The following is a 22,498-nucleotide window of genomic DNA, read 5'->3' as shown; positions in this document are numbered from 1 at the left end:
CCACGATTAAATGTTAAGTTTTTTTTTAGGTTTAGTGGGATTCACTTTGGGTTTATTTCAATGCTCAAACGGCAAAACAAAAAACTTTGCAGGCCTCGTGTAATTCACTTAGATCGGGTCTGCCTGGTCGTGCGGTACGCGCGCTGGATTTTCTTTCGGTCGTCTCGATGGTGCCGAGTTCAAATCCTGCCCGCTGCCATCCCCCGTCGTTCTGCGGGAGGTTTAGACAAGAAAATTATCTTCAAATCTGAGGGAACATCTGAAACATGTCAAATATATTACAAATACAAACGACAACAAGCAAAAAAAAAAAGAAGGGCTTATCTAAGGGGGAAAACTCCACATTTACAGCCATATAACTTAGTACTGAAAGAATTATTTCCCTTTTTTAAATGAAACAAAATAATCAATTACCAATAAGCTATTGACTAATTGCTTCATGTTTTGATAGAGTCATGCAATAAATAATTGTGTAAAATCATTTTCATGCTCTTATTACCAAACCATGCTCTAAGTTTGCTGTCATTAAGATAAAACGTGAGTTTTCCATGTTTGAACTGGTTGTAACATGCAATTAGACACAAAGATTTTACTTTATCCTCAGATTACCTGAGACACACACTGACGCAGGAGACGGCAACGATGATGACATGGAAAAGGGGCAGAACTGTTCTCCGTGTGCCTGTCCTACTTCTTGGACACAAAGTAAGATCTGTGTGTGTGTGTGTGTAAGTTCTTCAGTGCATGTGTGTGTGTGAGTGTGTTGTTGTCAATGAGTATCTTATAGGACAAAGTTTCACTGGGCTTAACAAAGATTTATTTCATCATGCAAATGTCTGCGGTAATTTAAAAAAAAAAATAATTTAAAAATAAATTTTAAAATGTCTATACCACAGTTTCATTTTTCTTGTTGTTTTTTTTATTATTATTATTGCAATGATCCATCATGGAAATAATAAGGCCTGTCTTCGAGTGAGACCATTCCTTATAAAAGGCCTCAACACTGACCTGCAAAGTCACAACCTGTGGGCAGTTAGACGAATAGCTCGTTGACACGTCATACAGACCTGTGACGTGGCAACGAGCTATTGGCTTAAGCTGCCCACAGGTTGTGACGTTGTAGGTCAGTGTTCGGGCCTTCTCTAACGTTTGGTCTCGCTTCGAGTTCGAAGCTTAATGAGGAATGCAGTATTTCCACGTTTATATGCAGCCCTAGCTGTGACCTACATATATTGCCACATCCTGGGCAAGCATAACCATTGTCCGCCGGTAGTCTGTCCTAAGCAGCGGATTTATAATGGAAATAACAGAAAGAAAAATATACAAAACCGATACCGCAATGAAAGTGATTATGGGATAAATAATTTTAAAAATCATGTATTTGGGTGTGTATATATATATATATACAGTAAACAAAATAGGTGCCGGTACACAGTGATTAGGTGCCGTGACTCAGTAGCTGATTGCCTGACTTTTAACTACTAAAAATTAATAATATACGTTAAAATACAAGAAAGTAATAATTTTTTCAAAAAGGTGCCGGTACACCGTACCGGTGCGTACCTTCACAAAATAAGCCCTGTATATGTGTATATATATTCGTTTTAATAAAAAAAAGAGGTCAAAATAACGGAACCAGATCTGTTCTACTTTTTAGAAGTCATTGACTAAGAAACAATTCTCTGGACCACTTCAGTAGGGAAAAACGTTCGTGTCCTTCCACGTATCTTATCTTCTTATCTTATATAATACAGACGTTACTTCAAAAAAGAAGATGATTACGTCCTACGCTTCATGCATTCATGCATATTAACCAGAGACTTAAATGAATAAAACATATTTACAAACTGAGTATGTGTTAATATAAACTTACAGACGATCTAGGCTAATATTCATGGTACAACCACCCTCAGTGTTTACTATAGAAGTCTTTCAAGTATTGCTTTAAAAGTATTGTTTTGTATAGAAACAAAAACGTGTGTGTATTCAAGTTTGCACAAAAAAAAAGGTTCTCTATCCCACGACTTACTGTTAACCTAAATAAAAAGCACGCTACAAAACGGATTTCCCAGAGCAGTACAAGTTTGTTTGTAAAAAAAAATGTTTGTAAAATGTTTTGCATGTTTCGGATGTTCCTTCAGAGTTGAAGATAATTACTTCCTAGTCAAAACCTCCCGCAGGACGACGGGGGATGGGAGCGGGCAGGGTTTGAACCCTCGACCATCGATAAATCTGAACGACAGTCCAGCGCGCAAACCGCACGACCAGAAATTTTTAGACGACAGACGAAAGACCACTCAAAACCCTTTCTCTTTCAATGCCAGTTAAAAACATGCGGTTATTCTGTCTTTACAATTCTCTCTCTCTCTCTCTCTCTCAAATGTTGACAGTTGTAGTGGGAATATTTTTATTTCGCTGGTCCATATGGTAAGTAGATTATCTCTCAAGTGTCAGCATGGATAAGTGATCACAGTGTCAGAGATAACAATCCTATTATTAAGTCAGCGTATCATAGACTGATAACATTTTTTTTTATTAGAAATCCTGATATGAGGTGTCAGTAGTGACAAATCTTTATTCAGTTTGACAAATTAATTTTGTAGAATCGAATTACTAACAAAGTAACAATGTACTTTAGCAATGTGAAGTTTGTATAGAGTACAAAGCCTATTATTATAAATCATAACTATAAATCATAGACTACATATTCTATAGGTTTAGTACTTTCTATTGTTGCGTAGTTCATTTTGGTATTTGAAGTCTTTGAGTATTTGTAGGATTACTATCTTTCGATACAACAGCAGTGGCGTTGCAGCCATGGCTCGAAGCGATTCACCGCACCCGTCCCATGACCATTGGCCTATCTAGAACGACGTTAGATCATAAGAATGTAGGCCTAAATGTAATGCATTTATATCAGTTAGACGTCGGTACTAGATGAAGTGTAACCACATTTATACTTGGAGGGCTAGAGGAGATATTCATGCATTGGAATGTCTGTCTGTAGTGATAAGTAACCTACAGGATCACTAGGGTAGCGTCACAAACAAAGTCTTGAAGCTGGGCCGTCGGCTTCCGTGCTACAGTAGACCTACTGTATAACAGCACACGATGGAATCGCTTAAACTATAGGCCTACACTGACGTGATACAATCAAGTTGATTCAAGTTTAATCCTTTCAGAACTAATCCAAACAAAAAGAAATGTTGAGATAGTGTGCAAAATACAATACAAACCGTAGATCTATACATTTTAATACAATACAAACCGTAGATCTATACATTTCAATACAATACAAACCGTAGATCTATACATTTTAATACAATACAAATTGTAGATCTATACATTTTAATACAGTACAAACTGTAGATCTATACATTTTAATACAATACAAATTGTAGATCTATACATTTTAATACAGTACAAACTGTAGATCTATACATTTTAATACAATACAAACTGTAGGCCTATACATTTTAATACAATAAACTTTATTAATAGAGCTGACTGTATGAGCTGAACAACTATGTCCTCGAGTCAATCCTCCATTCAATCCTCGGTCTTTTTATGAGAATTTAAAAAAAAACAAGTTAAAAACATTTAAAATACTTTTGAAAATTGAGTGACTTGGGAGGGGGGGAGGGGAAATCAATCGCTCTTGTATATGCAAGGCTTTTCTCCCGTTGGCTTGGTACATTTTCCATTTTAATAAAAACACTTCCATCAATTATGACTAATTAATCAATTCAATGTTTATTTTTTAAAATCAATTCCAGTGTTGTTATAGACAATGATTAAATTGTGTACAGTTTCAACTTGAGCCTAGAATGGGAAGTTGCAGTAGTATCGTGTACAACATTTTGACCAGAAAGACGGAGTGAGTTTGATATAGAAAAACTTTTAAATTCTGGAACCTTTCTTTTCATATATTCTTGTTTGCCTGTCAGTTGTATTTATTTACGTACGGAAAATTCGCCTTGTTATTCAGAATGTACTTTCGACAAAGCTAATTATCAACTCACTCTGTCTGTCTGTCTGTCTGGACAACAGTTTGTACACGCTACGTTATTTCTCAGTCACCCAATCCCGGATCAAGCGAAAATTTTACACAATTATTTCTTGTAGGCCTATCTATCAACACAATAATGTATGGTATCTCGAACAAGGGAAAGAAATTGTGCTTGACCGAGGTGGTGGTATAAGCTGAATTAGTCCCCTTTATAGGTCGCTGCTTTAAAGTAAGTTTAAAACAAATAATAAATAACTATACAATCTTTTATTTTCATAGTTACCTCACTAGCAGAGTGGTTAGAGTGTCAGCTTGAGGGTGCTTGAGTCATGAGTTCAAATTCAGGTCGTTCACCCCCCCCCTTTTTTTTTTACATGCATTTAAAGAACGGAGGCTGTTAGATGGGGCTTATAAAAATAAAGAAATCTTTATCAATTAAAACGGGGATTTCGAGAAAAGCTTTCCCCTCCTGCAACAGATTTGGTTTCAAAAAAAAAAAGGTCTAGTTGGCAGCCTTTTAATAGGACTAAGTGTTACAAGTTTTAATTTGAATCTTTTGTCCTATTTTCAGAACTGACAGGGCTGCCTGTATTCGTCATGTGTTATGGGATCGCTGGCATCTGGATGATGACACTGGGGTCACTTTTAGGATCGCAGATTACTTCCATTGAGCGGCACCTTGGGCTGTCCAGCAGTAAGACAGGTAGAAGAGTCTAGGGGTTCGCAAGGGATCTATTAAAGAGCCCAAACAGCTCATTAGCTCTACTGAAGTGTTTTGGAGTTTTTTATAACTTTTAATACTTTTCGTTTCTCCTAAAAAAAAAAAAAGGTCTCATTTTGAGCAGTAATGATATTGGCTATCTGATCGCCGTGCTGTTTGGAAGTCATATTGGTAAATACACGCACATACCCAGATGTCTTTCCGTTTCTGGCTTAGTGTTTGGAATTAGCGCAATAGTCATGTCGTTTGGAAGACTGGAAGAGCCCAGAGTCTGGCGAAGTAAGTCAATAAAATAACTTAAGGATGCCATTAGTACTCCTAAAATGAAAACAGTAAAATTGTCATCTTTATATTATCCACCACATATAGACAAATTAAATAGTTTCTTTTCTGTATAGAAATACATTTTCTTAATTTCCGGTTTGTTGTTTTTAGCGGCCCCCGAAAGGGGAAAAGACGCTGTTACTTTTGTGTGGAATGTCTGTCTGTCCGTCCCGTTTAGATCTCGTAAACAAGAAAAGATAATGAAAATCCGACATCATGATATTTTAGACCTTTTAAAGTTCTGATGCAACGGCTACTTTTTTCTTTTCTGGAAGTGAAAAGTTTAATTTTTAATATCAACGATGCAAGCAGTTTTTTTTTATAAAAATACACCATTTTTACAACTACTCACTATTAATAGTTACAAACATGGGAGACTATTTAGTAAGGGAGATGGCCATTTACCATATTTTTAACACATTTATGCAAACGGTTTTTAATTTTTTTGTAGAAAGAAATTTTTGTTTTACAAATGTATTGCTAAGTTATGTAGGTTCTGTCATACTAACTACTACATTTAACAAAAAATGGTTCCTGTTTTTTTTAAAAGAGAAAAAATTAATTCAATATGCATATAAGTGGAACATAATTTAAAACAACAATTAATAAGTAGTTTTTCACATTATCGCATGAACTGCAATACGGGAATATAACTACATAACACCTAGTCAAAGAAAAAAAAATGTTTAAGGAAATATTTTATTCTTGAGAAATAAGAGATTGGCCCTTTACAAAACAATTACATCAATTAGATATTCATTATAAGACATCAGCTAGGCCAGGTTCACATCTAACTTCACATTCACTTTCACCTATCCTTTGGTCTGCTGGACCACTGGGGCACCACACAAGATCTGTTCACCTTTTTTTCTCCATTATTTTCTGTCATATGTCTTTGATAAAATTTCATTCTGATAATATTGAAACCTGCTTTTTTACCTGCCTGGGTGGACCACTTCGTGGGCCGATTTTCAGTTTGTGTTTCCACACAAACTGTCTTTGTAACCTTGTTTTTCAATAGGCTTTGAATAAACATATATACAAAACAATTAGATCAATAATAATCATTATATGAAATCAGTTAGGCCAGGTTCACATCTAACTTAACCTTCACTTTCACCTATCCCTTGGTCTGCTTGACCATTGGGGCACCACACAAGATCTGTCATCCTTCTTTCTCCATTCTTCTCTGTCATTTGCCTTTGAGAGAATTTCATTCTGATATTCTTTCTGAAAATATTGAAACCTGCCTTTTTTACCTTACTGGCTGTACTACTTCGGGGGCCGATTTTGAATTTGTGTTTCCACACAAACTGTCTTTGTAACCTTCCTTCTCAAGCACTCAGCCATTCACTCAGTCAGTGACGTAACTAGGGTATTTGATGCCTAGTGCGGCAGTTCGATCCCCTCCAAGGGCGAGGCCTTTTTGCACCCAAATGGAAAAATGCAGAGCTCCGGAACCAAACATATCGGGGAAAGTCTGATGCCCTTCATCACCTGATGCCCCAAGCACGACACGCACATTACTAGGTACGTCTCTGTATTTACTGAAAGGGAGGCTTTGACCATGAACTAAATCAAATTTTGTTCTTGATACGACGCCATTCGTAGTAACATCCCTGATGACAAGTCAGTTGATTCTAGCTGATTCACTTTTTGTAACAACGAATAAGTGCAGTTACTTCCCTTCGGTTTCAAAGAGGACGAAAAGGCGGATGGGGTTGATGATATATTTTAAAACACATTGCTGCATTGGTGGTGGTGTTGTTTTTGTTTTATTTTTTTTGTTTGTTTTTTTTAACCCAAAACTTACCCAGTCCTATAATCGCACGGATTTAACAAAAGTGTTCACAAATATTATAAGCTAAAGTTGCCTGTAAGAGATATGAAAACAAATAATTATTTAAACATGTTAATAAAAACACACAGTCCCTTACCAGTTGCCATTATCCGTTTCGATTTAGTTGGAATGTTGATTATCTTCCCAATTTTCTATCTCACCCTTCACTTTTTTACATACATAGATCAATTAACCTGAAGCATGCTTGCCTTACAATACCGTAAATACCGACACCACAGTCAATATGTACAGTAACACAGTCAATACACCGCTGTAACACAATCAATACACCGCTATAACACAATCATTACATAACATTTACACAGTAAATACACCACTGTATCACAATTAATACATAACAGTAACACAATCAATACACCGCTATAACACAATCAATACATCTCAGTAACACAATCGATACACCGCTATAACACAATCATTACATAACATTTACACAGTAAATACACCACTGTATCACAATTAATACATAACAGTAACACAATAAATACACCGCTATAACACAATCAATACATCTCAGTAACACAGTCAATACACCGCTATAACACAATCATTACATAACATTTACACAGTAAATACACCACTGTATCACAATTAATACATAACAGTAACACAATCAATACACCGCTATAACACAATCAATACATATCAGTAACACAGTCAATACACCACTGTAACACAATCAATACATAACAGTAAAACAATCAATACACCGCTATAACACAATCAATACATAGCAGTAACACAGTCAATGCGCCGCAGTAACCAGTCAATACACAACAGTAACCAGTCAATACACAACAGTTACACAGTATAATATTCTAATAGTTATGATCAATCTTTGTGCTTGAATGATGTGTCAATACACAACAGTAACCAGTCAATACACAACAGTAACACAGTCAATGCGCCGCAGTAACCAGTCAATACACAACAGTAACCAGTCAATACACAACAGTTACACAGTATAATATCCTAATAGTTATGATCAATCTTTGTGCTTGAATGATGTAGGAATGTAAATCATTAAAGATAACCTAATCCATCTATTTTTCTTAAGGAGGTCTCCAGAACAATCAAACGACGCTCGAGATGAATCAAGGGATTCAGTTTTTGTGTTCTGTGGAGGACTACACAAGCTACATGAACTCCAGCAGTGGCGTCAACATTACACACGGAGGGGCGCCCTCCATCCGCCACGCTTCCTCATCTGGCCAGCCCATGGCCCAGGATCTGTCATGGGCTTTCTGGGTGTTTGTGGTCTCAGCTGTGGTAGGTGGGATGGTCAAATCCTATAGAATCCCACTGCTGACCCATTACGTGGAGAGCAACATACAAGACAAGAGCAGATCTGGAATGTATTTAGGTCAGTGCAAGATTTTCGACATTCAAATGCATTTACACTTAAAGGCGGAAATAAAGAGGAGAGAGAAGTTTACAAATAAAATGTTGGAAACTGAAATTTAAAAAAAAGTTTTTAATATAACAAAAAAAAAATTATTCAACGCATTCTTCCCACCCCAAACCCTACTAGCTATAAAGTTACCATTCATCGTTCTAAGATCCCTTGTGAAATAGTCAAAGTCTTTGTTTAATATATAAATACGTGCCTGCATTTTAAACAAGCAAATATACAAAATATTGTAAATAGCTACTGTAAGGGAAAGAACTGCACAATTAAAGACATATTTCTGAATACTGTATGATTTATTTTCCTTTTTTTCTATACCAATAAAAATAATTATCACTAATTCATTAATTAATTGGTTAATTATTTTTTTTAAAATTATTTATATTGTGTTGGGGACATTGAATAATTGTGCAAAGTTTCAACTTGATTCTAGAATGAGAAGTGGGGGGGGAAAATGTGTACAAATTGTACCAGACAGTCAGTTGATATAAACTTTGTACAATTGTATCTTATTAGTTACCGAATTTCCCTGAAAATAAAAGTATTCAAGTGCTGATCTAGTGAGTCTGAATTTGAGACTAAAGCCTAACTAAGTGAATGGTTTTCCTGTCTGATTCAGGCAACCCGTTCCATGCTCCAATGGCTCTAGGAAAGAAATAGCATTTATACAAATTTCTCCTACCATATGGAAAAAGAAATGTGCCTTTCTCTTTGTGCTTTCTTTTTGATTGGGTTGTGTATTTTTATTTGTAAGTGAATTCTAATAATTATAAGTATTCATCGTTACTACCAGGTCAATGGTTACTACTTTATTTTTCTGTCTTTTGTCCTGAAGAGTCTCTAGATTTATTTATTTTACTAATCGTGTGATTCTATTCTAATGTGAATTCATTGGTTTAAGTCTTTCGGTTCAATTTTGAGTATGTTCTGCTTTCTTAAATGGTTGCTTGAGTTGAGGGTTCCAAATAGAGGATGCAAATTCTAATATTGTCAAATAGCATTTCAGTTTCATGTTCTTGTTGGAATGTTCACAGTTGACTAGAGTAACACCTTTAGTAAAATCACTAAATTAAGAAAGCCTTCAGGAGAGAAGACTCAAAAGTAAAGTAGCAGTTATGCATAAAACACTGAACCATAATATTCAAATACAAAAACAATCTAATAAAATAATTAGAAAGACACAAAGATGAAGGCATTTTCCTCGTTCCATATTCTAGGAAAAATGTGTACAAAAGCTTCTTCCCCAGTGCTATTAGAGCATGGAACGGGTTGCCTGAGCTAGCCAGGAAAACCAGAGACTTGGCAGTATTAAGGTCATTGGTTTACATGCATTACTAGATGCATGACGCGTAGGACGTAATCATCTTGTTATTTGAAGTGACGTCTGTATTATATAAGAAGAAGGAGAAGAAATGTAAACAGATTATGAATTGTCACACAGTCACACAGTAAAAGACGTTCTCTAGTAGTTGAAAAGCTGATGAGTTGGTTTAAAAATAGAGCCTCTGCGTGATTTTCTTTGCCAGATTTTCAATGTGGTAAGCTGATGAGTTGGTTTAAAAATAGAGCCTCTGCGTGATTTTCTTTGCCAGATTTTCAATGTGGTCTCTTCACACGAAAGTAGTTCGTCTACAACGACATCAAGATATCTATTCTGTATGAGTTCATTGATGTATCGATATTGTTTATCTGATTGCTGCTATTTGAATGTTCACCCATTTGATTTCCATTCCTGTAATTCATCTTATTTCCTTTGAAAATGTTCATTATCTTTTGTTCTTTACGTAATACAAACTTTGGTTAGTGACCAGAAATAATCAGGTAGGGTATGGATGCCTGGTCGTGCGGTTTGCACGCTGGACTGTCGTTCAGATTTATCGATGGTCCAGGGTTCAAACCCTGCCCGTTCCCATCCCCCGTCGTCCTGCGGGAGGTTTGGACTAGGATATTATCTTCAACTCTGAAGGAACATCCGAAACATGTAAAACAAACAAACAAGTTATGTCATTTAGGACTACAGTTTGTTTGTTTTCTACCTATTAGAAATTCTTAATTCATTGCTGTGATAAACCATAAAAAAAAAGAAGTCTTAATGTGTGTTAGAGCGAGACCAATCGTTATAGTTTAAGTGAGACCCATCTAGATCTATAACGGTTGGTCTCGGTCAAGTGAGAGAGAGAGAGAATGAAAATGAACGGCTCGCGGCAAAGAAACGGATATGGACGGAGTAAAGCATTTTTCAACCGCCCATAGGAACATACTGAATTTGGTTATCTAACGTAGGCGTCGGTGGTGTAAAGGTTAGCATGGTTGCCTTCCAAGCAGTCGATCCGGGTTCGATTCCCGGCTGACGCATTTTTTTTTCTATGGTATGTTAAACAGCTGCCTGATTTTATTCTACCTATTTTGATCTATAGTAAATGGAATTAGAAATCGGCGCATTATTTTTTTTTAAAAAAAACCTCTCTTTTTGTTTGCAACGCTAATTTTTGTTTTATTCTTCCGAAAAAGTTACTTGGATTATATATTACACATATTTACGAAAGATTTGTTTTGCTAGTGTTATGTAGTTTTGTTTTACATATTTCGGATGTTCCTCCAGGATTGTGGTGTGCCAGGCGTTACTCTTATAAAATGTGAATGTTCGTTTGTTATACATCTCACGGCTCTTTTCTGCGTCTGTTCCAGTTTCTTTCTGCTTTCTTGAGTTAGGGGTCCTGGCAAGCAGAGGATGCATATTCTATTATTGGCCTAACCAAGGTTAATTCTAATATTGGTCTAATCAAGCTTAAATAACGTTTTAGTTTTATGTTCTTCCCTTTAGGTTGGTTTTTATTTGGGTTTTTTTTAAAGGATTTAAAAAAATATTTTGCTTGTTTTTAGACAGTTCACTGTGCCTATTAAAGTTAATTTATTTGATTTGTACAAAGCTTATACCAACTATGTCTGTCTGTCTGGTAAAAAGTTTGTACACATTTCTCCCACACCCGCCCTATGATCAAGCTGCACAATTATTTCTTTTACCTGGCAAAACACGAATTTATAAAAAGAATTAGACAATTAGTAAATTCATTATTGGTAACAATTATTTTGTTTGGTATCGAACAAGGGAAAGAAATTGCATTTGAGTGATGTGGTGGTATAAGTTGATTTAGTCCCCTTTTATACTTGTAGAAAGAAAGCTTTAAAGCTCGAAACTAACAGTACATAACTATAAAACTTAATATTTTCATAAGCACTTCCCTGGCACAGTGGTTAGTATGCGCTTTCAAATTCTGGTCGTTCAATTTTTTTTATATAAATGCATTTAAAAAAGCGATCACGGTAACATTTGCTCAGATACCCCCTTCTCTCCTTCATCCAACCCTTTCTCAACTGGTCCAGACAAATGATAAGGATCATAGCATATTGAGAAAGCTAAAAGGAAGAAATTGCTAAGCAAAAACAATTGTTAAAAATATTTCTAACACATATTTATTATTGTTTTAGTATTATTTCCAAACTAATTGATACAATAACGCTTAATATAAGCATTGTTTTGTTTTTTTGGGGGGGTTAGAAAGTTCGCTGTATCTAGGACAGTTAACGTTCTAGTGCTCTGGTGAAAGAATTACATGAATATTCATCATTATATCCTTTTATTACGAAGCTTATCTCGACTCACTCTGTCTGTCTGTCTGGTAAAAAGTGTGTACACGTTATTTCTCTAACACGCATTCTCGGATCAAAGCTTAAAATTCGCGCAATTATTCATTGACATAGACATGTCAATAAATCAACAAAAAAATAGTATTCGGTTAGAAAATTAATTACTGGTATTTCATTATTTTGTTTAATAGCCACAAAGGAAATTAATTCTTCAGTACTCACAGAAATTGCTAAATTTGTTGGGTTTGATCCCCTTAAATAATTGTTAACGCTACTTCTTCCTGAATTAGCGCGGGTCCTTTGAAAGTGCGGGGACCACTGCGGTCGTAGGTTGCGTTGGCCTAAGGCCGGCCCTGCAAAATAGCGGCGTATGCTACGCCATGGGTCGACTAGTTTTTTTTTTATTTTGATTGATATCTCTTTCTCCATTCAGGTTCATCTTTCACCGCGATGGTGTTCGGTCCACCAGTGGCTTTACTTCTCGGTAGCTATGTGAGTTCACTTCCGGTTGACCTTCAAGGTGAGTATTGCCCTGATGCATACAAAAGAATAGTATCATTGATCTCAAACGTTTTGTAACCTAATCTTATCATCTTATGATATGAACAGACGTTCCTTCCAAGAAGAAAATAATTTAGTCCTACGTCCTGTGTCAATCTAGTCGATCAAGTGAATTAGAGACATAACTTTGATAAAGTCACGGGCTTTTATGGCTGATTCAGGCAACCCTTTCCACGCTCTTAGAGTCTAAATGCACGAGGCAAGAATGTTAGTGTAGACAGAATGTTTAGTTCACCCTAAACTCTAATCCCATGATTCCATCTTATATGAACAAGTATCTGAGTTGTTATAACAAAATGTTATTGTTAAGCTCTTTTCTACTCAAGTTTTCATCATTGCTTTTTCATTAATTTCAATACTACATTATAAATAAAACAAGAATGACAACTCTTTTTTTTTTTCAGAAACGACTATGTCCAAGTTCGACCAGAGGTGGGTGGGTGCCTGGTGGCTGGGCTTCATCATCGTGGGCTCGGGGAGCATTCTCTTTTCTCTACCCGTCATGTTCTTCCCCAAGCACGTCAAAACTGCGCCAGAAAAAATGAAAACAGACAAAGAGACAAACAGAATGAAGTCTGTCAAGAAAGTTTTCATAGGTCAGTACTCCAGTCGTGTGCCCCACACCATTACAGCTGCCTGTCATTTCTGATAGACAACTCAAACGCTGTAGGCGTATTATATTTTAAACTTGTAAAACTTAAATGAACTTAAACAACTTCTATGTGAACTTTTATTACAATAGAGACAAATTCAACTTCAGATGGAATGTAAAAAAAATATAGTAGACTTTAAAAAAAAATTGATATTCTGAACAAAATCTAACTCACTACAAAAAAACGTCTTTTCACTCTGGCATTCTGGAGTCGTCTGTCGTACCTAACACCCCTGACGACAATGCCGCTCATCTTGTCGCCCGGGTGGAAACGATCGTAGGAGGAAACGATTAAGCTAAAGGGTAGCAAAACAAGCAAGACTCCCGTGGGGGTGCCTAAGGGTTGCGAGAGCATCCTCGTTGCACTGTGCGGAGTTGTAAAAAAAAGCTCCCACAACCTTGTCACAATCCAGGCGCTGTTCCTCAAGGGGACGTTACATATATGGCGTGTCCCGCACGGTTAGCCTGGTATAGAAAAGGAAAATGGCGGGGATCTTATTGCCGCGAGTCTGACCCACCTGCCAGACAGAACAGTGTACACTGTTCTCATTCAGGCCGGTGAGAGGGAGCTCTTGTTCACTTTTGCTGGCCTAGAGTTACAAGAGCCGAAGGCTCAACTCTACCTGACAGTTTCAAGAAGAAGAAGAAGAAGTATCATTCATACAGCATGGCTAACCTTTTCCCACAGTCGCCTTAGAAACACACACACACACACACACTCCCTAACAAGTTGAAGAGATAATTTGAATGTTACAACTCTTGTATTTTTTTCTCAGACATGCCAAAGTCTTTAGCCAGAATATTCCGACGTCCAGTATACATCTTGGCATTAGTGGGAGGGTGTCTTGAGGGATTCGCCTTCTCTGGTTGGTTCTCGTTTTCCCAGAAGTACATTGAGACTCAGTTCAACAAGACACCACAGCAAGTCAGTATGACCACAGGTAATTGTGAGATATAACAAACAAGTCAGTATGACCACAGGTAATTGTTAAATATAAATAACTAGTCAGTATGACCACAGGTAATTGTTAAATATAAATAACAAGTCAGTATGACTACAGGTAATTGTTAAATATAATTAACAAGTCAGTATGACTACAGGTAATTGTTAGATATAATTAACAAGTTAGTATGACCACAGGTAATTGTTATAACTAAGAACTTTGGGTGAAAAAGTTTGTTCTGCATCTGAACAGTGTCGTAGCAAGGTACCCGAGGGCCCGGGCTCCTCAATGCGACGTTGGGCCCTCTCGGTAAGTTGAGTGTGACTGAACCCAAACTGGGCTCTACTGTATCTGATAAGAGAGTACATGTCCATGTCAACAACCTCTACACCAGACAGCACACAATGTACACATGTTCCTTACGGGTTAAAGGAGAACGAGGTCCTCAAACTTCGGGTCATTTGAAAAGTCAATAGTCAACCATGTAACATCTCAGCACTCCGAGTCACGTGATGAATCGTCATATATTCTCAATGCGCATCGGTCGTCACAAGTAAACCTGAAGACTTCCCACAGCGCATTTGTCCTCATTGATGTTTTAATCAGAGTCATTATCAAGGACATAATGATTTTTAAAGCACCTTTGTAAAGAAATCGATGTTACTCCTGCTCAGTAGAAAGTCGATTGTGATCTCAAGCTTAGTTTTCCTGTCCGATTGTTTAAGTTACTTTGAGTCATGGGAAGCCTTAAAACCACACAGCCCAAGTGAGATAACTCGTGCACATTTTTTTTTCTGTCCCCAGGTATCATCATTATTTTTACACTGGCCGGAGGAACGTTTCTGGGAGGTTACCTGAGCTCAAGACTCAAGCTAGAGCTGAGAGGATGCACCATTTATACTCTAGTCATCTGCGGGGTCAGTGCTGCCTTGGACTCGCTTTATCTCATTTTTGGATGTGACAATTCAGAAGTTATGGGACTTGGCGACTCAAGGTGAACCGTTTTCAAATAAAAATTTATTCTTAATATTTTCAGATCAATAGCCTATCCACCCCGAACATTTTCAAATGTCGAACCAGTATTTGGCGAGGGAAAAATAACATGCACAGAAATTCAATTTACATATAAAGAATTAATAAAAACCTTGAGAAAACTGGTTTATAACAATTTCATTTTGTAGTCACAAAACAACTTTACCAACTTAGCATATTTCAGATAATGCTTTTCATTTACTGAATTTAGGCCTACATCATATGTCTTAGATTTTTACGAACCTTATTTCAACTCACTCTTTCTGTCTGTCTGGTAAAAAGTGTGTACACGTTATTTCTCTCACATCCGTTCTCGGATCAGGTTGAACTTTTGCACAATTATTCATTGACTTATTGGCAAAACATGAATAAAGAAAACAAAACTAACCAATTAGTCAGTTAATTATTTGTAATTAATTATCTTATTTGATACTAATAAGGGAAAATAATCCTTCAGTATTCACATATATGGCTAAATTTGTAGGGTTTTACCTTTACCTTTTACCTTTATCTATCCCTTAGTCTGTTGAGGCCGTTGGGCCACCACGCAAGATTTGTCCACCGTCTTCCTCCATTCCTCTCTGACTTTTGCCTTTGATAGAACCTCTTTCAATGGCAGGCACGTTCATTCATTTATGTTGTCTTCCCATCGCTTTCTCTGTCTGCCTCTTCTTCTTTTTTCCTGGTACTGTCCCCTGAAGGAAGGTCTTAGCGAGCCCCGAAGAATTTGTAATATAAACATAAATTTTTAGCTTGCGTTTTTTACGATAGTTCTTAGGTCATTGTGGGGTCCAATCGCTGCTGTAACCCTGTCTCTAATTTCTTGGTTTGTGATGTGGTCATTAGAAGTTGTAGTGTTTAGTTCTATTAAATAATTGTTCACGCTATTTCTCTCAAACGCATTCTCCGATCAAAATGATACTTTATAAACAATTATTTATAGTACCTAACAAACCATGAATCAATAAAAAAAGATAAACAATTGGTTATTAGAGTCATCAAGTGTTTTGTTTAATATCGAACAAGGGAAATATTTTTTTCATTATTGATATATATAGTTGTAATGGCGGAGTTCCTCCCCTTAGATAACCTTTAAGGAAAAAAAAGGATTTTTAAAATTATTTTGCTTGTTGATTCATTTTCCTGTACTCTATTACCAGCACCGTTTCAAGCGAGGCTTGTGGCTGCAGTTCCCAAACATTCTTCGTGTGCGGAGACAACAATGTCGACTACCGGTCACCCTGTCTAGCTGGATGTACTAATGTGTCCAACATGGTAACTGTCACTTTTGAGAATATACTGAGGTCGACCTTAATTGTAAACTTTCATTCATAAAACAAGATATCTAATAAATGTTATTTCTTTGTATTTTTATTTTGTGTTATAGAAAACTGCACGCGTCCCACAATATATCTTCGAATTGTAAATACATGTATTTGCCAGTTATACAAAGCTTATATTAACACATCAGTCTGTCTGTCAGAGTGGAATCTTGTCCACATTATTTCTCCCATCTACCATTCTCAGATCAAGTTGAAACATTGCACAATTATTCATCGACAACACACGCATCAATTTAAAAAGTAACCAATTATTTAATCATTTAGTCGTAATAAATTAATTGTGTTTTATATAGAAAATGTACAAAGCTAAGGGAAAATGAGCCTTGTGTAGAGAATTAGGACATTCGCTGAAAATTTGAAACTAACAATAGATAACTAAAAATTCTTTTATTTGTATAAGTATTTGAACAGCTCAGTGGCTAACGACAAGGCTTTTTACAATGGAGGCTCGAGACCTTGAGTTCAAATTCAAACTCGAGCAACATTTTAAAAATTAAATAGCTTTTCAAAAGGCAGCACGGAAACCTTCTTCTAGATACCCCCCCCCCCACACACACACACACTTTTTAAACTGGTCCGCTAAAGGGATGGACCGTAGAGCGCCGAGCATACTATAAGTATGACCGCTCTGCTAATAAACAAAACAATTAATTAAAATATTTCCAATCGTACCAAGTGACTAGAGTTTGTCTAGATGTTGAGGGAAAAAAAGTTCCCCCCTTTCATACATTTGATCTATAGGGTAGATGTAATGTTCATAGGATTCTGTTGCCCACGGTTAAAGAGGGCGTCTAGTGGCCACAACGACCAACCGTTTTTACTTTTGCCCAACTAATATCAGGCGGACCTAATGATTCGAACATAGGACACATCCAGTAGCGGCATTAGGGGGTGACAAGTGGGGGGGGGCCGCGATCGGAGATTCCATTGTCATAGTCAGCTTCGAAAACCAGATCAGTTCTCATAAACTAGGATATTTGATACGATATGATTAGATATGATTCGAATTACTATGTAAGCTCTTAACATCATATTTTTGGTTTCGAACTTATTCAAGGTTTAATCCTGTGCTCTGATTTATATTTTAATGATTGTGAATACTGTCAGCAAAACTTGGCACCCTGCTGACATTCAACTCGATGTGGCAATACAGCCAATCAAAGGTCTTCTTGCACTTTTTTAGAGAGTACCGGAACGTCGATTTATCTGGTGCTCAGATCACAGCAAAGGAAATTGCTTCCAAAATAAACGACGATCTGAAATTCAAGGAACAAAGAGTCAGACGCAAGAAATAAAAACAATTCGATGATGAGAGTAAAGACGAAGCAACATTTTCGCCAACAGCGTGAGAGGAGCACGAGCCCGGTAGCGTGATGTGGTACGATACATATGGGGCCCCGCATATGACACCCGCCCAGGGCACCGCGCACTGCTAGGGCCGCCTCTAGACACCTCGGTTCGGAAGTCTAGCGCTTTACCGCTCAGCCACCTCCCCTCCCTAGTTTAGATATATTTAAAATTAATTAAATATTTAAAAACACGCACTTTCTGGTAGAGTCGCACTGAAAGAAGTAACAGCTTGGCTAACAAAGCTAAGAGTTTGAGATCGAATGGCGATAGTGGACAGGAAATTTTAATCGAAAACTTAAAGGAATCAAGGAAATATTTCCCAACATATCCCAAAGGTCCACAAATGAGATTGAACAAGAGTGCTCTGAGCATGGTATAATAGCAAAGAGACCAAAGTGGACGGAGCTTGGTATAATAGTAGCTGTGATGGATGTTTAATTCTGTACTGAAGTCAACTGTAGATGATTGTTAGATTTCAATCGATTACTCATCAAGCTTTAGGGTTTGTTATTCGGGTGTATTCAATGTAGTTGAACGACAGCACATAATCAACAAACATCGATGATTTTTTAACTGGTGAAAAGATGTGGTCAACACTGATGAACAATGAATAATAAGTTTAATCCAATAAAAGGTCACAGTCAGTGTCTCTGTCAAATAAAACACGTCTTTACCCAAGAGAATCCTATTGCTAACGGATTTTCCAGTCTCTAACCCAAAATATCCCAAGCGTCACTAGTCCCGTTCAATAGACGTCTTCTATGGTGTGTCTCTAACTAACTAATAATATAAACTAGGTGCCTAACAAGCAAGTTGACCAGAGTGCACGGAGCATGGTGTAATAGTAGCCAGGAGACCAGACTGCACTAAGCTGACTGTAGAAATACGAAAACGAGTTTAAAGAAATCATAATAGCACATCATTCGTAAAACAAGAGCGTTTGAAATAAAGGCATGTTGCCAATGTGCTTCTTATGTGTCTACTTCTATATCAATAATCTACTATTTCTGTGTTTATTTTTATGACGTTATCTTACTATGTGTGTGTGTCTATGTCTATATTAATGTTCTACTATGTGTGTGTGCCTGTTTTGATGTCAATGTTCAGCTATTTGCGTGTCTCTATTTTCATGTCAATGCTCTTCGTTTATGTCTATCTTTATGTCCGTGTTCCCAGGTCTTCAGTAACTGTTCAGAGATTATGGGTGGTCAAGCTCGCCCTGGACTGTGTGCATTAGGATGTCCAAACTTCATTCCCTTTATGGTTGTCTACTCCCTCAGCATGTTGATTGGCTGTTCAGGCATTGTGCCAGGATTTTTGATGGTAGTAAGGTAAAATATCTCTAATATTATTTGTGAATAGCAACAATTGTTTTAAGTTTGGACAAATATGTGAAGAAATAATTGGCACTAATTGGAGATGCATGTTGAAAGGGTGCCATACAAGTTACCAATAGCAATAGAGTCAGTCTGCTAGAAAACTTGCCTTTTTTCTTTCAAGTAATACTAACTTTAAAACGCTTAATGGAGGCCCGGTGGCTGAGTGGTTAAGTGCTTGGCTTCCGAACCTAGGGTCCTGATCGAATCTCATTCCACAATTATTTATTGTACTTAATAAAAAACATGAATAATTTTGTGACATTGAATAGGGGAAATAGCTTGTAAATTATTGGGAGATATAGTTATAAGGTCACGGAGTTTTTCCCCTTAGTTTTTTTTTTTTTAAAGAAGGATTTTTTTTTTAATATTTTGCTTGTTTTCAATCTTCTTTTTCATTTTAAGTTTTATTTCAATTTTCAATTTCTGAGTTCCGTCATGCAATCAAAGAATTGTATTCTCAAACTTCTCCTATGTCTAGTGAAGGAAGATTCAGCCTAGCTATGACCCCAACATTTTAGGCAACAATCATCTAAGTTTAACAATTTAAAAACTGTACATTATCTTTGAAAGTTAGTGATTTGTTTTTAAATTATTTTGAGATCCCGTTGTTACGTTCGCACAAAGGTTCCTTCTTTCATATAGCTATTAGAACATGGAACGGGTTGCCTGAATCAGCCATGAAAAGCAATAACGTATAAATTTTTAAGTTTCTACCCAGCATTCACTAGATTAACACATGGATTACACGTAATTGTTTTCTTTTTTTTTTTTTTTTTGATGATTGTCTGTGACTTATAAGATAAGATAAGATTTTAAATTCTTTCTTTTGTTTTTCTTGCCTTTTTTTTTTTTCCTTCCGTTAACAAAACTCTATACTTTCACTTGCGGTCATCTTCATATCACAGTGCACAGTGCTAGCAATATATTCACTATTTTGTCCACAGGTCAGTTGAAAGTGTTGACCAGTCACTTGCGACTGGAGCCTCAGCGTTCTGCCAGACTTTAATAGGTGAGTTGGCAGCACCTGGCATCACACAGCCCCTCCCGTAATGTTAGGAACTATCTTTGAAGAACTTATCAAAAGTTTGTTTGTAACTTCCATAATACAATAAATTAGTTATCAAATATGCTGGGGAAAAAAGTGTTTAAAAAAAAACAATACAACAAGCCTAATGTATATTTAATAAATTCCCACTTACTGAAAGTTATGGTTTTCTAGGATCAAGTCTGACTGGATTGGACATGGTTTCCTAATAATGTTTAATGTTTCTATTTTATTAATTAATTCAATGGTCCTCTAAGACTATATAGAGCAGACTGCTGTTGATAAGAATGCTCGTTGGGTTGTAGTTCCAGATTCAAAGTCTAACTAAACCTTCGTATTAATACTCAGAAAGACACAAAAATAAAGACACATTTCTTGTTCCATATGCTAGGACAAATTCGTAAAAAGTGCTACTGAGGTTAGAGCATGTCTGAATCAGCCAGGAAAACCAACGACTTAGCAGAGTTTAAGTCACTGATTAATATGCATGGCTAGATTGACACTTAAAACGCATAGGACGTAATTATCTTATCTTTTGAAGTAACGTCTGTAACTTATAAGAAAAGAAGCTTGACGTTTTGTCGCAGCCGTTTTGGACCACGGACATCGCCGGACATTCTGTGGATAAATGTTTTAGAAAATTTTTTTAATGTGAAGAGCAATATATAGTTTGTTCATTAAATCTGCATTTTAATATTGTTGTGTAATGATTATGTTACTTAACATTATAATGTTGTGTTGGTTTTAATATTGTCCAGAATAAAAGCGACAGGAAGGAAAAGACTATGACTATATAGAGCAGGCCTTCTTCCCTAGTGCCATTAGAGAATAGAATGAGTTGCCTGAATCAGCAGAGTTTAATTCATTGATTAACATGCATGACAAGATTGACACATGAAATGCGTAGGACGTAATTATCTTCTTTTTTGAAGTAAAATCTGTAATATATTAGATAAAATAAGACCAGACCTACCAACAACTTTTCCTTTATCAGGCCTACCAACAACTTTTCCTTTATCAGGCCTACCAACAACTTGACTGCTTCCAGACCTACCAACAACTTGACTGCTTCCAGACCTACCAACAACTTGACTGCTTCCAGACCTACCAACAACTTGACTGCTTCCATGTCTACCAACAACTTGACTGCTTCCAGACCTACCAACAACTTGACTGCTTCCAGACCTACCAACAACTTGACTGCTTCCAGACCTACCAACAACTTGACTGCTTCCAGACCTACCAACAACTTGACTGCTTCCATGTCTACCAACAACTTGACTGCTTCCAGACCTACCAACAACTTGACTGCTTCCAGACCTACCAACAACTTGACTGCTTCCAGACCTACCAACAACTTGACTGCTTCCAGACCTACCAACAACTTGACTGCTTCCATGTCTACCAACAACTTGACTGCTTCCAGACCTACCAACAACTTGACTGCTTCCAGACCTACCAACAACTTGACTGCTTCCAGACCTACCAACAACTTGACTGCTTCCAGACCTACCAACAACTTGACTGCTTCCAGACCTACCAACAACTTGACTGCTTCCAGACCTACCAACAACTTGACTGCTTCCAGACCTACCAACAACTTGACTGCTTCCAGACCTACCAACAACTTGACTGCTTCCATGTCTACCAACAACTTGACTGTTACCTGAGCTAGCAAAAACATTTGTCTAGATGCTAAGTATTTTATTTTATTTAAATCTACTTTCTTTATTGTTACTAGGGATGCTGCCGGCCCCAATCCTTTTCGGCAAACTGATCGACAGCACCTGTCGTCTGTGGTCAGTTACCAGTGGCTACTGTATGCTGTATGACAGGGTTATGTTCAGATATTACTTCAATGGAATCTACATAGGCCTCAGGATCGCTCACGTGATTGTCCTTATATTTTTACTTCTGATTGTGCAACGGCAGGGAAAGAGAGACAACTCCACCAGAACACCAGAAGTCAAGTGAACTCATCAGTAGATCTGCAGTATATTGGACTATTAGTCGAACAAAATAAAAATAGGCTGCTTTGCATTAAAAAATCTGGCTAAAGAAATACATGAGATTAATGTTGCCTGTTAATATCAATTTGGCTGGAGAGCGATTTGAAATTAACTTAACAAAATAATCCTGGGTCTAAAATATAGAAATGATATGTATCAGGCCCAGTTTGTTGTTAAATTATATTCGTAATAAACGAAATCATTGTTTTGCA

At 36.8% G+C, this 22,498-nt stretch overlaps 1 protein-coding gene and 1 non-coding gene across 2 annotated transcripts in view; both read left to right on the top strand.

The window, feature by feature from the left end:
- Nucleotides 1-22,498, top strand: part of LOC106060159 (solute carrier organic anion transporter family member 2A1-like) — a 31,489-nt gene extending 8,991 nt beyond the window's left edge. The window contains exons 3-14 of the mRNA XM_056023634.1: nt 605-705; nt 4,581-4,712; nt 4,839-5,009; nt 7,973-8,278; nt 12,405-12,491; nt 12,937-13,128; nt 13,961-14,125; nt 14,933-15,122; nt 16,321-16,435; nt 19,030-19,184; nt 20,177-20,241; nt 22,019-22,498. Coding sequence (XP_055879609.1) covers nt 605-705; nt 4,581-4,712; nt 4,839-5,009; nt 7,973-8,278; nt 12,405-12,491; nt 12,937-13,128; nt 13,961-14,125; nt 14,933-15,122; nt 16,321-16,435; nt 19,030-19,184; nt 20,177-20,241; nt 22,019-22,251 — 1,912 coding nt within the window. The 3' untranslated portion in view covers nt 22,252-22,498. The remainder of the gene's footprint in view (nt 1-604; nt 706-4,580; nt 4,713-4,838; nt 5,010-7,972; nt 8,279-12,404; nt 12,492-12,936; nt 13,129-13,960; nt 14,126-14,932; nt 15,123-16,320; nt 16,436-19,029; nt 19,185-20,176; nt 20,242-22,018) is intronic.
- On the top strand, nt 10,607-10,678 carry Trnag-ucc (transfer RNA glycine (anticodon UCC)). Its single transcript has one exon. It is a non-coding gene; the product is annotated as a tRNA-Gly (tRNA).

This window comes from Biomphalaria glabrata, chromosome 3 (assembly GCF_947242115.1).
Source record: "Biomphalaria glabrata chromosome 3, xgBioGlab47.1, whole genome shotgun sequence".
NCBI lineage: Eukaryota > Metazoa > Mollusca > Gastropoda > Planorbidae > Biomphalaria > Biomphalaria glabrata.
This window is presented reverse-complemented; position numbering and strand designations above follow the sequence as displayed.